At 47.0% G+C, this 14,201-nt stretch overlaps 1 protein-coding gene across 1 annotated transcript in view; it reads right to left on the bottom strand.

Annotated features, from left to right (window-relative positions):
* Zswim6 (zinc finger SWIM-type containing 6) overlaps positions 1-13,831 on the bottom strand; it is a 181,337-nt gene extending 167,506 nt beyond the window's left edge. The window contains exon 1 of the mRNA XM_028884236.2: positions 13,165-13,831. Coding sequence (XP_028740069.1) covers positions 13,165-13,816 — 652 coding nt within the window. The 5' untranslated portion in view covers positions 13,817-13,831. The remainder of the gene's footprint in view (positions 1-13,164) is intronic.
* Between the last annotated feature and the right edge of the window lie 370 nt (positions 13,832-14,201).

Genomic DNA, 14,201 nt, shown 5'->3' with positions numbered 1-14,201 from the left:
TGAGCCTGCAGACAGGCAGCAGCGGCTATTGCTAATGGAGCCATTAGACAGTCACTGAAGTCATCATAAGACAGACAGATGCCACTAAAGCCATCATAGGACAGATGCCACAAAAGCCATCATACAATAGACTGGTGCATGCTGAACTTTCACACACACAGTCTGAACTAGAGGGTGCTCCCTGCCTTGGCTAAGGAATCTAAAGGGGCTGAAAAAATAAAAACTACTTTTAGGCTCTTGGGTCTTGTCTGTATGTCACTGTTTTAGACAGAATCTCACTCTATAAGCCTGGGAGGACTGGGGTAGAATTCACCAAAATCTGCCTCCCTCAGTCTCCTGAATGCTGGGATTGCAGGGATGAGCCATCATCCCCAGCTCTAAAAATAAGATTGTACATAAAAACATTAAAAATCAATCTGATAAAGTATAAACACCTGGATGCAGGTGAGGACCGTCTATAACTGCCCAGACTTGGTTGGATGCTTTATGCTTATCTGAACTTACCGATCACTGCTATCTAGCCCCCAGCAGACACAGACACAAATACATACACACACAGTATCACAGTATACCCATAGACACAGGCAGAGGCTCACAAACACACACACACACACACACACACACACACACACACACACACACAGAGGGGGTTAGAAAATACAAACCATATGTTTGTGCCAAAAAAATAAACTTCAGGGGGCTGGAGCAATGGCTCAGCAGTTAATAGCACTGGCTGCTTCTGCAGAAGACCAGGAGGTTCACTTCCCAGAACCCAAAGGGCAACTCACAACTGTCTATTACTGCAGGCCCCGGGGGATGCAACAGTCTCTTCTGGCCTCCACGAATAGCAGCCACACACGTGGCACAGGCATTATGTGTGCAAAACACCCATACACATAAATTTAAAAAAAAAAAGAGACGAAACAAAACTTTAAAATTGATTTCTTAGACAGGCATAAAACTCCACAAGTTTCATGTTTCCTAAATCAAAGACAAGCCACTGCTAAGCTATGAATTACTGACATAAATCCAGACCTAATTAGCACTAAAGTGTAAAGACGCTCAGTCACTTACTAGCTCTGTCCCCAACTTCCTAACACCTAAAGTTATTAACTATGCAAATAAAATTGTTTATAGCAAAGAGCATAAAGAGGTCAATGGTAGAGAGCTAACCTAGCCTTACACGCTCGAGGCTTTGGGGTCAATCCTTATCACTAGGAAAAAAAAAATACTTTATAAAGAACATGAAAATCTTCAATGAAACTAAAATCTGATAAAAAGTTTTTAAATCCACTTGAATTTTTTTTATTGTTAAATGAATAGGTTTATTTTTTTTCTCTCCCACTGAAAGCATCATTATTAAAAACAAAACTGTAATATTACCCAGGCTTTTGGAGTTCCCTGCTATTTATGAAACAGCTGAAATAGAATGCCTCTTGAATACACTGCTAAGGGAACCATGGAAACGGCCAAGAAACTGCTCTGACAAGTTCTAAGGAAGAACATTATTCAAACTTCTGCCTGCAAGGACTAAGTCCACTGGTCGAACGGCTGCCTGGCTTTCGGCTCCAATCAAGCCTCTGAAGGCAGGGCTGACACTACATGATTCCCTTATTAAATCTGAATTAACCTAAGAATCCAAAACAAGAGTCACTTATCAACTACCATGCAATAGGTGATAATCTTCTGTAAATCATATTAAACCTCATTTTAAAAAAACTCCAAAAAACCTCCGCAAACACCTCTTGGTGTGCCAACTGATCACTCTCCAAGCCACACTCAGGATGGCCTTCTATCTGCAGAAACCATCGTAACTGGCAGCGTGCAGACAAAGGCATGAGGTCGCATGTTCAAGGCCAACCTGAGCAACATAGCAAGACTGCCTCAAGCAGAAGACAGGAAAACTAAGACTGTAGATGTAATATAATCTCAGAAGCACCTAGCAATGCACTTTTCTCTAAGTCATTCCACTTTAACTTTTCACAAAAGTGAATTCACTAGAATTTAACCTTAACTACCTTAAAAATAAAGAGGCAATCAACCTGACTTTAGATACTTGCGTTGCTAACTTAGGAAGGTCTGTCCTGTCAGTGCACTAATACTAGCCTTACACTGTACCACCTCCAGAGAATACGGGACTGACCACTGTTTCTACAGGCAGCCACAGTGCATCTAAAGTGCACCACAAACCAGCCGTAACATGTTCAGCTTGCTTTCTATGTACCAGGTAAGTACTAACCTCCTTACCGAAGTCACTTCGAGTTTACACTGTGAAACTTTTTACTGCTTCCCCAAATCATTCAAAAAACCCTAATTTCCATTTTAGGGGAGCAGATCGTCAGGTAAGTTCTCAAATCAGATGCATCCTAAAGCTTAGGGCTCAGTGGGGCCACTGTGAGCTCCTGGATACCAGCTATGAGTATGCAGAATCTAGACCCGTATCTCATCAGTTAAAACCTTGCTACTCTATACAGAACAGTAAGCATCTGACCATTTAACCTAAACCCACAAACACACAGCAAAAGAAACAGCTGAAAGAGGGGCTGGGTTTCGTTCTTTTTTTTTTTTTTTTGGTCTGATGACACCTATAATTATATAATTCAACTGAGACTCCACAACCTCACCAGCAGTGGCAATTCTAAAGATGCTGAGGCATATTAATGAACCACGTAAACTTTGCACCTCTCAGGGCCACCACAAAGCCCAAATTACTGAGCTAAATATATGTCTGACCTGATAAGACAGTTTTAAATCTTTCTCCTCTCTGAAATAATCTCTACAGCACATGTTTCAAGATTTATTATTTATGATGACTATTTTTAAAAACCACTCCTTAAAAACATTTCACATTGTGTTTTTTAAAAGTACAAGTTAACAGAGTGTTGTAGAACAGGGTTATGTCTCAAACTTAGATTGATGAAAAATTAAGTTTCCGACATTGACCACCAGTCCCGCAAAGTACTGGCCCTGTGCCGTCATGGCTGAGTGCCAGCCTGATGTGGGGCCAGGCTAAAAATAGCAGCTAAGCAGCAGCTGGAACATATAGGTCCCTAAACCAAGGGAAATGTTGGGGGACTGAAGAGAAACTCCCCACAGTATTCCCTACCTTTCTTCTCGTCTTTTTCTTCACTGCATCCCCCCCCCATCCTCCCCTGAAACATTTCACACCTCTTGCCCCAACAGGAGGAAGGGAAAGAGGAGAGGCAGAGGGGGAAGAAAGAGAGAGGTGGAGAGCAAAGGAAGGAAGGAAGAAGGAAGGAAACTCTGAGGGAAGCCAGGCTCAGAAGCTGCATGCCCTGGGTCCCATTATCCCAAAGCATCCTTCTGGTCAGCCCAGGGCCCAGCTTCACCGCTGCCTAGCACCTGCCACATCTCTCTGAGACTGGCTGGGTTGCTGGGCTGAAGATTCATCAAGGTAAAAGTTACACAACTGACTTGGGAGAAGGCAAGTGGGGAGAACTATAAGGTACATCAGAAGTACAAGTAAGACTGAAGGATGCTACTGAAAAAGAAATCCTCGGGAACAGGCTAACGAACTTACAAGTAACAGTCAGACTACAAGTTCTTAATATCTGAGCTTTAGGATTTATTTTACATGTATTTAGAAAGCTGTGAGCATTTCTATTTAGAAACCAGTTAATGAAATGGGTACAAAGGTCTGAAAATATAAGTGCAGCCTTCATCCTGACCAAGTCTACTAAGAAAGGCCAGTACTTCAAAGAACCTTGTTCTTTGTAACTAGATCACGAAACACCTGTCCTCATATGAAGATGCTCCTCAGATGCTGGCTGCCATCAGCAAATAGTTAACAGGTAAAACGAGGTACAGAGTTCTGTACTGTGCTGATGTACAGAATCAAAGAGATGGCTCCGCAGGGAAGACTGCTTGCTGTAGGCAGGAGAGACAGCCCAGTGGTTAAGAGTACTTGCTGCTCTCCCAGAGGACCAGGGATTGATTCCTAGCACCCACGCTGCAGCTTACGACTGCCTGTAACTCGGGTGCAGGGGATAAAGCCCTTTTCTGGCCTCTGTGGGCACTACATGAACGTGTTACATATACACACAGGCAAGGAAAGCATGCATATACATAAAGTTAAATAGAATTTTTAAAAAAAAATCTTTTTTTTTTTCTAGACAGGGTTTCTCTGTGTAGCTTTGCCCCTTTCCTGGAACTCAAACACCCCGAGATCCGCCTGGCTCTGCCTCCCGAGTGCTGGGATTAAAGGTGTGCACCACCACTGCCTGGCAAAAAATTCTTTTAAAAGAGTGCTTACTGCTCTTGCAGAGGACCTGGATTCAGTTCCCCGAATCCATGTGGGAGCTCACGACCTGTAACTCCACTTCCAGGGAATCCAATGTTTTCTTCTGACCTCCAAAGGCTGCATGTATGAGGTGCCCATAAATGCAGGCAAAAGTCTTTATTAAAAAGGAGTTTAAAACCTAATTCTGGCCAGGCAGTGGTGGCGTAGGCCTTTAATCCCAGCACTCCAGAGGCAGAGCCAGGCAGATCTCTGGGAGTTCGAGGCCAGCCTGAGCTACAGAGCGAGATCCAGGACAGGCACCAAAACTACACAGAGAAACCCTGTCTCATAAAACAAAAAACAACCTAATTCTAAGGTTTCATTTTTACACTATTTTCATAGTGATATTTCCTATATATCGTCTAATTTTAAAGGCCCAATATTAATTAACAATGAAAATACTTCAAGTAGACAGTTAAATAAGGCAAGATCAGGCAGCCAGTCACCTGAGTTTTAAGCACATTAATTCACTTAATGAGCTTCCAATTTATCTGATCAACGTATTGGGTTTTAAGAGTTTAAATGTACTGAAAAGTTTTGCTGCATCCTACCATTAACATCTGGGCACAACTGCACAGACGAAGTGACAGTCATCTCACTCAAACAAAGTCAAGTGCTCTGCCAGCATGAAGAAGTACCGCAGTATTTTCACAGGGCCTTTAAATGGGAAAGGTAGTTCCTTAAATATACTTGGAGAACATTGTACGTAGCACACACATGACCAACTCAAGCTTCAACTTATTCCTCTGTCAAAAATTCCACTTCTCGTGGAAGTTGAGCAGTCACCCAATACAGCTGTCCTCCAAAGCTGAAAGAATAAAACATGTTGAAGGGCAGATGTCCCTTGGTGGTAGGCAGGAGGCAGTGGGTGTGTGGGAAGGAGGAGTGACTGGCTTGGACGGACATTAGCGTGCAAGCTGGAGTCATTGTGTGACCTTCAGGTGACTGCGAAGGCCACTCTAAACAGCAGCAAGTGCCTCTGAGCTTGAGGGTGATCCAGAATTTGGAGCAATACAGCGGACCCTTCCCAGGCAGGCTGCTTGGGCTCAGAAAGCACTAGGCCTTTTCTCTGACACATCATGTCAGCTGCCCACCTTAAACAACGGTAGTGCCTACCTAGTCTTGTAAAGAAGCAAAAAATGAATAAGGAGAATGGGTATCTGGGACACTGCTAATGGCTTTATAAATTCAGCTTTTACTAGACTCTTAAGACCAGTCAATGTTACAGTAGGATATCACCAGAAATCCTATCAAGCTGATTCATCAAGGAACTGCCCCAAACCCTGAAAAAAGAAGTTCAGCACTTGACTGCATTAAAAAAATGTATGGGCATATCCTGAAGGGCTTCAAGTACACGCTTTACTGATGAGGCGGCAGCTCTCTGACAAAAGCAGTGAGATATGTACAAACGTTTTCTCAAGTACGGATACAACTATAAACATGGTAGATTCACACCAAACTTCTTTCTGCCGTGAATGTCTGCATTCTGCATGAGCATCAGACACTCTTAGTAAATTCTTTATTCCATGGGCATCTGCATGAGCTGTAATAGTGTTCTGCCGTAGCAGAGACAACTTCTCAGGACTTTTGTATCACAGCATTACTAATTCCAACATCTACTAAGTTTAGCCATAAATAGCACCTACTGTGCACGCTAGAGCCATCGCTGAACTAAATGATCCTTAGAATTTAGCCTGAAACCAGAACGCTGTCTGGAGACACTCAAAACGTTCAGTCGTGTAACCTCACCAACATCCGTATCAGTTCACCTTCAAGAAATGCTTGCTGCTATTTTGGACATTACCAAACATTTTAGCAAACCCAGAGAGCACAAGCTGTGGAAACCAGGAAGTCAGTGCCTTTCTCTGCCACTTAACGACTTGCTCTGGACAATTTCTCAAAGCACCTGGGCCTCACCTTTTTATCAGAAAACTTAAGGAAAACCATGCATGGTCACAACAATAATCCCATCACCTGAGAGGCTGAGGCAGGATGGCTTTGAGCTCCAGGCCAGGCAGTGTACATGCATTGTGAGTACCTGTCCAGCCTGAGCTACAGAGTAAGAATAAGCTACTGTTTTGAAAATATATAAATTAAATAAAATGAAAATCTAGAGTTGAAATTAATGGTATCTTCCCATCTCTAAAAGCCCCCCACAATGACAAGCAGACATTATAACGCGTTTCATTTTTAAAAATAGCTTTTTATATGGAGGAATGCATCTGCTCACAGCAGTCACTGAAATATTGAGATGGCAATGTTCAGGCCTGTCTCCTTTTCTACTAACTTGTGAGTATCTCCAAACTATCACTTTAGTGCTCCACACAAACAGGCCAGGCATGGGACTACACACTGTAATTCCAGCATCTGGAATTAGGCTTAGGCAGGACAGTCTTGAGATCAAGGCCACTATGTGCAATGTTGTCGCGAGAAGGGGGGTAGGGGGAGGGAGGGCCAGCATTTCAGAGACAAAACATCTACTACTTCCTAGAAAGACCTATTTTTACAGAAATGGAGGCCATGTACAAACATACTCTCAGCAGTACACAAGCACTGAGTAAAAACTCAGGCATACCGAGGTGTTTTCAACAAACCTAACACACACTTTATTTTTTTGATAATCTGGCTAGACTGAGAAACAGATGTTTTTTTTCATAAAACAAGATGATATAACAGTTTTCTTCAAATTATCATTCGATATTAATTTCTCAGGAGTCATTCTGTTTACTTGAAAGGAGAGAGGAACTCGTGTTTCCTAATATATAGTAATCTACACACATTACAGTCAAAAAATGAATTAAGCAAGGTAGACATAAATTAGGCTTTTTACTGAGTGAAATATTTCTTAATTTATACAATGGTAATTTAAAAGGTAACAGAAAATGATTTTACACCCTTTCTTAAAAAAAAAAAAAATACTGGCCTGTCATTTGCTTTATTTCTAAGATGTTCACATTTACCAATAATGTTACATCCTTTTCTAGGCTATGTGTCTTTTTTAACCTAACAGTTTTAGTCAGTAGCAGTTAAGAGTTTAATGACTCCCCTATGAGATTTCCTAAGACTGAATGAGTTTGTCTTATCACACGTATGTGTAAGGAGGCTTGAGGTACCAAATTCATCTTGATTCACTAAAGAAAATTTAGCCTAGCACAAAAACAGAAATAGCAGAGATCCCATCATGTAACTTTGCAAAGGGATTGCTTTCTTAAAAGCCATCCTCTTCTCTGAACATAGTGCTAGCAGAAATCACACATTCTTCACTAAACGCTGCTAAACACGAGTGTGAGGAAAAGAGAGATGCTGGCCTGCATTTTCCCTTATGAAACATGCAGAGCTAGGAGGGAGAGAGCCAGTAACTAGCAACGACGAAATGAGCATCTGAAAAATCAACAAGGACATACTTAAGAGGAGGAGAACTTCCAGTGTTGGATTAATTGCAGTAATTCTCTTCCATTAAAGGCCATGGCTCACAGGCATCCTGATGTTTCCACAAGAAAAGCACGAAGGTCTAGCATTTTCCCAAGGAATGAAATTTAACACAAAAGGGAGAAAAGAGACGGCCTTTTCGATCCAAGCGTGTACTCAGAACACAACTATTCAGCAAGGAATTACAAGATCGGGCTGCAGATGTGGCTCTATGGTAGAACATGTGCCTAGCATCAAAGACGCTCAGTCCAGCCCCTAACAAGAGAAACTGCAAGACTGAAGCAAAAATAGAAATGATTGCTTAACACAGGTCTGCAATTCCAGCCCCCATTGTTGGTGAAGTATCTGTGCGCGTGCATACACGTCCATGTGGTGTATATATCCTGTCCATGTGAATGCATGTACGTATGGAGGCTAGAGGTCAACAGTATGTGCCTCAGTTACTTTTTTTTCCTGGTCTATTACTGAATATGGAACTCATCAATTCAGCTCGGCTGGATGTCCGATGAGCTCTGGAGATCCACCTGTCTGTGCCTTCTCAATGCTGGGGTTACAGATGCCCGCTCTTTAGGAGGTACTTAGAGTGTGTTCCTCATGCTCCTTCAGCAGGCTCTTCACCCAGCCACCTCCTCCCCTTTGCTGGATCAGTATCTGAGCAGCAAAGTAAGTGTTGTACCCGCTGGACAGTAGACGTCCTCACTGGCCCAATCCCAACCGTCATGGAATGAAGCATCACTAAACGCCACGCATTCCTAACCTACCAGGTGCCGAAGAGCAGGAAACAAGCATCTCAAGCCACACACAAAAACGTGGGAGTGCTTCCAAATTTTCTTCTTTTCTGCACTTAACTTTGTCATTAATCAAAAGGCAGACACGGAGCTGGGGGTGCAGCTCGGCGGTAGGCATTCGCCTCACGTGTCCCTGCATTTAATCCCTCTGAAAAGCAAAAACAAATTAGTATATGGTCCTATACAAAACTGTTCCCTATTGTTACACTTGAAAGCGGATGCAATAAAACATACTCTAGCCAATCTAAGGTACACCCAACTCTGGAAGTGAGTTCGGTCTCATCTTTATATACTCAGTCTTGTCAATAAAGAAAATAAGAACATTCAAGGCCAATAAATTATCTGATTAAAATTTTTATTCATTTTAATTGTAACATATATTCCCCTTGTACTTTACAGCCTTGACTCCCCCAGCAAAAAAAAGGAAAGAAAAAAAAAAAAGGGAATACCTGTAAATAAAGTTTAAGCAGTATTTTTCTCTCTCAAAACCAAGTACCAAAGAAAGAAATGCTCAACTGCTTTTAAAATTTAACTCCTTCCTTCTCACGCAAAAGATTCTGCTGTGCTTAAATATGCCTTGCTTCCAAATTAATAAAATTAATCAAAATAAACTTTAAAAAAATCACTTAACCACACGCATTCATCCCAGTCCCTCAGGAAGAACAATTCTCTCTCTCTCTCTCTCTCTCTCTCTCTCTCTCTCTCTCTCTCTCTCTCTCTCTCACACACACACACACACACACACACACACACACACACACACACACTAAATTATAACTCAAAAGTAAATATTCACCATCTTTAATTCTGAAAGTGTATGTGTTGCTCTAAGACAGAGAAATTCTCCAAAACCTTGCTGGTTCGCTAAGCTCACTTCTCCACAGACACCCATGGTTTGCAGCTTCTTCCATGACCCAAACTGCCATACCTTTCTTTACACCAAATTAAGTATTTGTTTTCATTGGGGTTTTGTTTGTTTGTTTTGTTGTTGTTGTTTTGAAACAAGATCTCAAGGTGTAGCCCTGGCTGGCTTAAAACTCACTATACATAGAACAGGATACCCCCAAAACTCATAGAGATCCCCCTGCCTTGAGTGCTAGGATTAATGGCATGTGCCATCACACTTGGCCTAAGTTATTTATTTTAAAGGGTCACTTTTTCTTTGCTAAAATATATCAACTTAACTTGAGTTTTTTTCACAGTTGCATAGTATTCCACTCCATACTTCTTGACCAATTCCTATCTGACAAATTAAGGCTGAGTCCAGCTTTTCACTACTGCAAACTACATGCAATGGGTATTCCCATACCAAACACCTCCATGCACCAGTATCATTATCATCCATATGATACGATCCCAGAAATGACACAGCATGTCCAGCAGTGGGCTGGACAGCGTGCTTCCCCACACGTGCTAACCAGCTGTGGGCACTGTCACTCTCTACTTATCCTTTTGGACGTCAGCAACATGACAGAAGAAAACTGCATCTCATTTGTACCCATGTCTCTCCGTAGTAAAACAGATAGACAGTAAGTATGCTTATTAACCACTGGAGCTCTCTGCCTCTGAACTGTAATGCCTACTGAGTCATTTTTCTTTCTTTTAAGGATTTTTCTGCCTACTTTTGGTCAAACACACCATAAATATTTGCTCCAGTTAGAGGTTTTCCTTGGTTTATGGTGTTTCCAGCCCAATGGAAATTTTTTAGAATTTTTCCAATTAAATATATCTGACTGTACCTTTGATTTTAGGTCATGTGCAAGAGGCTCAGACAAAAATCTAGGGGAAGTTGCTTGTGCAGTCTCTCTGAAATCATTGCTTAACTGAGATCTAGACTACATACCAACAGCTTCCTGGCACCCTAACCTAACAAAAGTAAGTAAACACATTCCTGTAGAACTTTCCCATAGCCACTGACAAGCTATTGCTAAATATAATTAATTATATCTAATAATTAAATATCACTTATCAGTACCAAAGGTTTAGTGTAGTCCTTAAAAATCTACCCAGCAAGCTTCATTTCTGGGCAGCCCAATTCCCTACTCCTCAATCTCTAGACAAGCTTCCGTAAAAACAAATGTAAGATACAGTCCGGTATCTAGATTCCCCCATTGTGACTAGCATTCACTAACATTTCCTGTATAAACCCGAACACGACTTATAGTGAGATCAACACGGTATTTTGTTCTTTGGGTTTTTTTTTTTGGGGGGGGGGCGCGTTTCCTACAGAAAAATCACAATTATAAGCTTCTTAAGTATACTGATTCAAACCACCACTTAACGCTAAATTAGATACTTAATCTAGCTGGCCTCCCCACTCCTCATCAAGGGTGGACAAAACCTGGTCCTAAGTTTGCTCGCTCACGGTGCCAGCTGCCAGGCATTTAACTTAACAGCCCTTCCTTCCATCCCTAAGCTGACTGGCAACAGTAAGACTACTTGGATGTAAAAGAAACTGGCAGAACTCAGAGAAGGGGGGGGGAGTGTTTTCCACAATTTGTACAGCGTTTGTTTAGCTCGTACGTAAGTATTTCCAAAGCGGGGGTCAAGTCTCCAAACCGTACCACTTCACATCGACCAGGGCCAATTCCATTCAAGTGGCCGCCTTCCCCCTTCGGGGACTATTGAAAAAGTTACTATTTTCTTTTACAACTAACTGTTCACCCTGGCCTCTTCCACTGATGAAAGCCGGCAAAGCCCACGCTGTGTGTCTGTCTCCTAGAGAAGATTGCATCTTTTATTTATCGCCCCTTGGCTTTATTTTCACAGTGAATTCCTGGCTTAAATGCAATCAGCCAAGAAACCCTCCCGATGTGCTCTCCTGTCATTCCTCATTGCTTGCAAGCAGAGTCAAACACAGCAAGGGAAGGGAAGGGGCGGGGGGGGGGGGGGGGAACGACTCAACGTTGCCAGCCAAGCCATAAAAATTCGCAGACTCTAGCTACTCATACTCAGAAACCATAGATGTGCTTCAATCGGTTTCAACCCAACCCGGCAGGGGAAGAGGGGAGGGGGGGAAAGATGTAACTCGAAAGAATGTTAATTAGATGTTGAAGAAGGGGAGAAAGGGGGAAAAAGGATGGATGGCCTCAAAAACCAACCCCCCTCTAGACAGAAGGAAAGGATGCTGAGCCACACTGAGGGCTGTCTTTGGAAATAAATGACCATGCAGAAAATCACGTTTTCAGATTACATTAGAATTCAAATTAACCAAACAGGATTAAAACAAATCTCCTGTGTCAGGGCCACTACCCAGACCCCCATTCCACTCCCAAAGAGAAGGATAAAAGGATCCGACTACAGAGAAGAGAACAAGTTAAAAAAAACGAGAGAAAGAGACACACACAATCTTTCAAATCTATCCATCCCCATTCATTTGGTTCGGGATTCATCCCTTCAATTTCAACCAGACCGAGGTGGGAGAGGGTTATAAAATATGCCTTCAGCGGTCGGAAGGATAAAAATAAGGGACAGGGGAGTTTCTCTGCAGCCTTGTTGACTTCAGTCCACTTCAAACATCCCCATAGCTATGACTGGAAAAGATGTCCAAACAGGAGAAAAAGAAAAGGCACTGTGGAGGAAGAGGGATTTGAGAAAACTCTCCAGGTCTGTCAGAGAAAGAAGGGCTGTGCAGCTTTAAATCACAAGTCCTTCTCTCGCCTTTGTCAAATATCTTCTACTTTACAAGCCCTGAAAAGAAATAAAGAGGCTCTTTTGTTTGCTTTCCCCTTTTCGGAGGGTGACAGAAAACTGAAAGGGGGACAAATAAACCTGAAAGGCGAACAAAGTGCCGGGTGGTGCGGGGCGGGCAGCGGCGCAGGGGCCGCGGGGGCCCCTCGGTGCGGACGCCGGCCGCGGGTCACGGCGTCGGGCGGTGCTGCTGCCCAGCTTCCCTCCGCACCGCGCCCCGACCCCGGGCGGGCGCAGGCCGAAGTCGGGCGGGCGGCGGGGCGCCTCGCGGGACGGAGCAGCACGAGCGGCGCCCCTCAGCGGCCCGGCCTGCCGTCGCTCCCGGGCGGGGGGTGGGGTGGTGGGGGGAGTGCTCGGGCGCCGCCGCGGAGCTCGTCTCGGGTACCTTGGGGAACCGGGGGACTCGGGGCCGGCCGGCCGGCCGTCGGAGCCCCGAGCGGAGCGGTGGCCGGGCGGTGTTGGAGGGATGCGCGCTCCCCCCTCCTTCCCTTCCCTTCCCTGGACCGCGGGGCGCGGAGCGGCGCCAGAAGAAAGGACGCGAGCCGGGCAGCGCCGTGCGAGCGCCCCGGCCGGCATTGTCTGCGGCCGGCGCCCCCTCCCCCGCGCCGCACGCCCCAGCCCGAGCCCCGCGGCCGCCCGCGCCTTTGTCCACGCCCGCCCCGCACACCGGCGCGCAGCCTGCGGGACGGACCAAGGGGGACGCCGACACCCACCGCCCCGCCGCCGAGGGGCGCGTCCTGCTGATTCATTTCCCACTCGCGCTAGCCCGTCCGGGGAGACGGGGGCGGGGACCAGCGGGAGGAAATGGGCGCTCCGCTCCGGGGACCGTCCGAGCGGCCCCGCTGCACCCGTGCGCCCGACCCGGAGCGGTCAGGAGAGCGGAGGGGGGGTCCTTTCCCACCCCCCAACCCCTCCCCCGAGGGACAGAAGGACAGAGCGGCGGCCCCCGTGACTCACCGACTTGCAGGACGTTGTCTACGCAGCCACTCTCCAGCAGCGCGATACCCCGGCGGAAGGGCAGCCGCGTCTCGTCGCCGCCGTCCGCAGCGCTGGCCGCCCCCACCGACGGGGTCCCGGTGCCCGCGGCGGCGGCGGCGGCAGCGGCTGAGGTGGCAGCCGGCGAGGATGAGGAGCCGCCGCCGCCGCCGCCCGCGCCGCCGGGGCCACCGCTGTCGTCGCCGGGGCCGCCCGCGGAGCCGCCGCCGGTGTTGAAGGACGAGTACATGCAGATCTCCCGCTCACTGCGGGGAAAGGACCAGTAGACGATGCGGCGCTGCACCGGCTCCGGGATGCGCTCGAAGCGCTCCTCCACGCGCTGGAACGGCCACTTCTCCGCCACCCTGCGCGCTGCGATGTCCAGCAGGGACTCGGGGCTCTGGGTCTTGCCCGGCGGCAGCAGCCCCAGCGCCGCGCCGCCCCCGCACGCCGCCGCCGCCGCCGCACCGCCCGCCCGCGGGCCGGGCCGACAGGCAGAGCTGTAGCCGCCACCCGCTCCGCCGCCGCCGCCGCCGCCGCTGCTGCCCCCGCCGCCGCCGCCGCCGCCGCCGCCGCCGCCCGGCCGGCAGCAGAGCCGTTTCGCGGGAGGAGGCTGCTGTCCGCGCTCCGCCATGACCGCGCCGCTTCTAACCCGACAGCGGAAGTGCCGGGACCCTATAAACGGCACAAGGAAGCGCGACACGCACACGCCGTGGCGACGCCACGCTGCCATCTAGGGCCCGCCGCTCCTTGTAGGGGCACGGGAGGCGGGGCCTAGGCCGTGACGTCGTCGCCGAAGCGGCGCGCCGATAGGGAGAACCTAGGGGAGGGGGCGGGGCCTATGCAAATCACTGGGCTGAAACATAAATAGAGCGCTCCGTGGACACGGGGGTGGCGGGGGCGCTCGGGGTTGGGTGCCGGGTGGGCTGTGAGAATGTCAGGCTGCTGTGACGCGGGGGGGGGGGGGGCGGGGTCCAGGCGGGGTTCCCGCGGGAGGGGGCGGGCCGCCGGCCAAGGGG

The sequence above is a fragment of the Peromyscus leucopus genome, chromosome 11 (genome assembly GCF_004664715.2).
Source record: "Peromyscus leucopus breed LL Stock chromosome 11, UCI_PerLeu_2.1, whole genome shotgun sequence".
In the NCBI taxonomy this organism is placed as follows: domain Eukaryota; kingdom Metazoa; phylum Chordata; class Mammalia; order Rodentia; family Cricetidae; genus Peromyscus; species Peromyscus leucopus.
The sequence above is the reverse complement of the archived record's forward strand: the minus strand, read 5'-3'. Positions and strand labels throughout refer to the sequence as shown.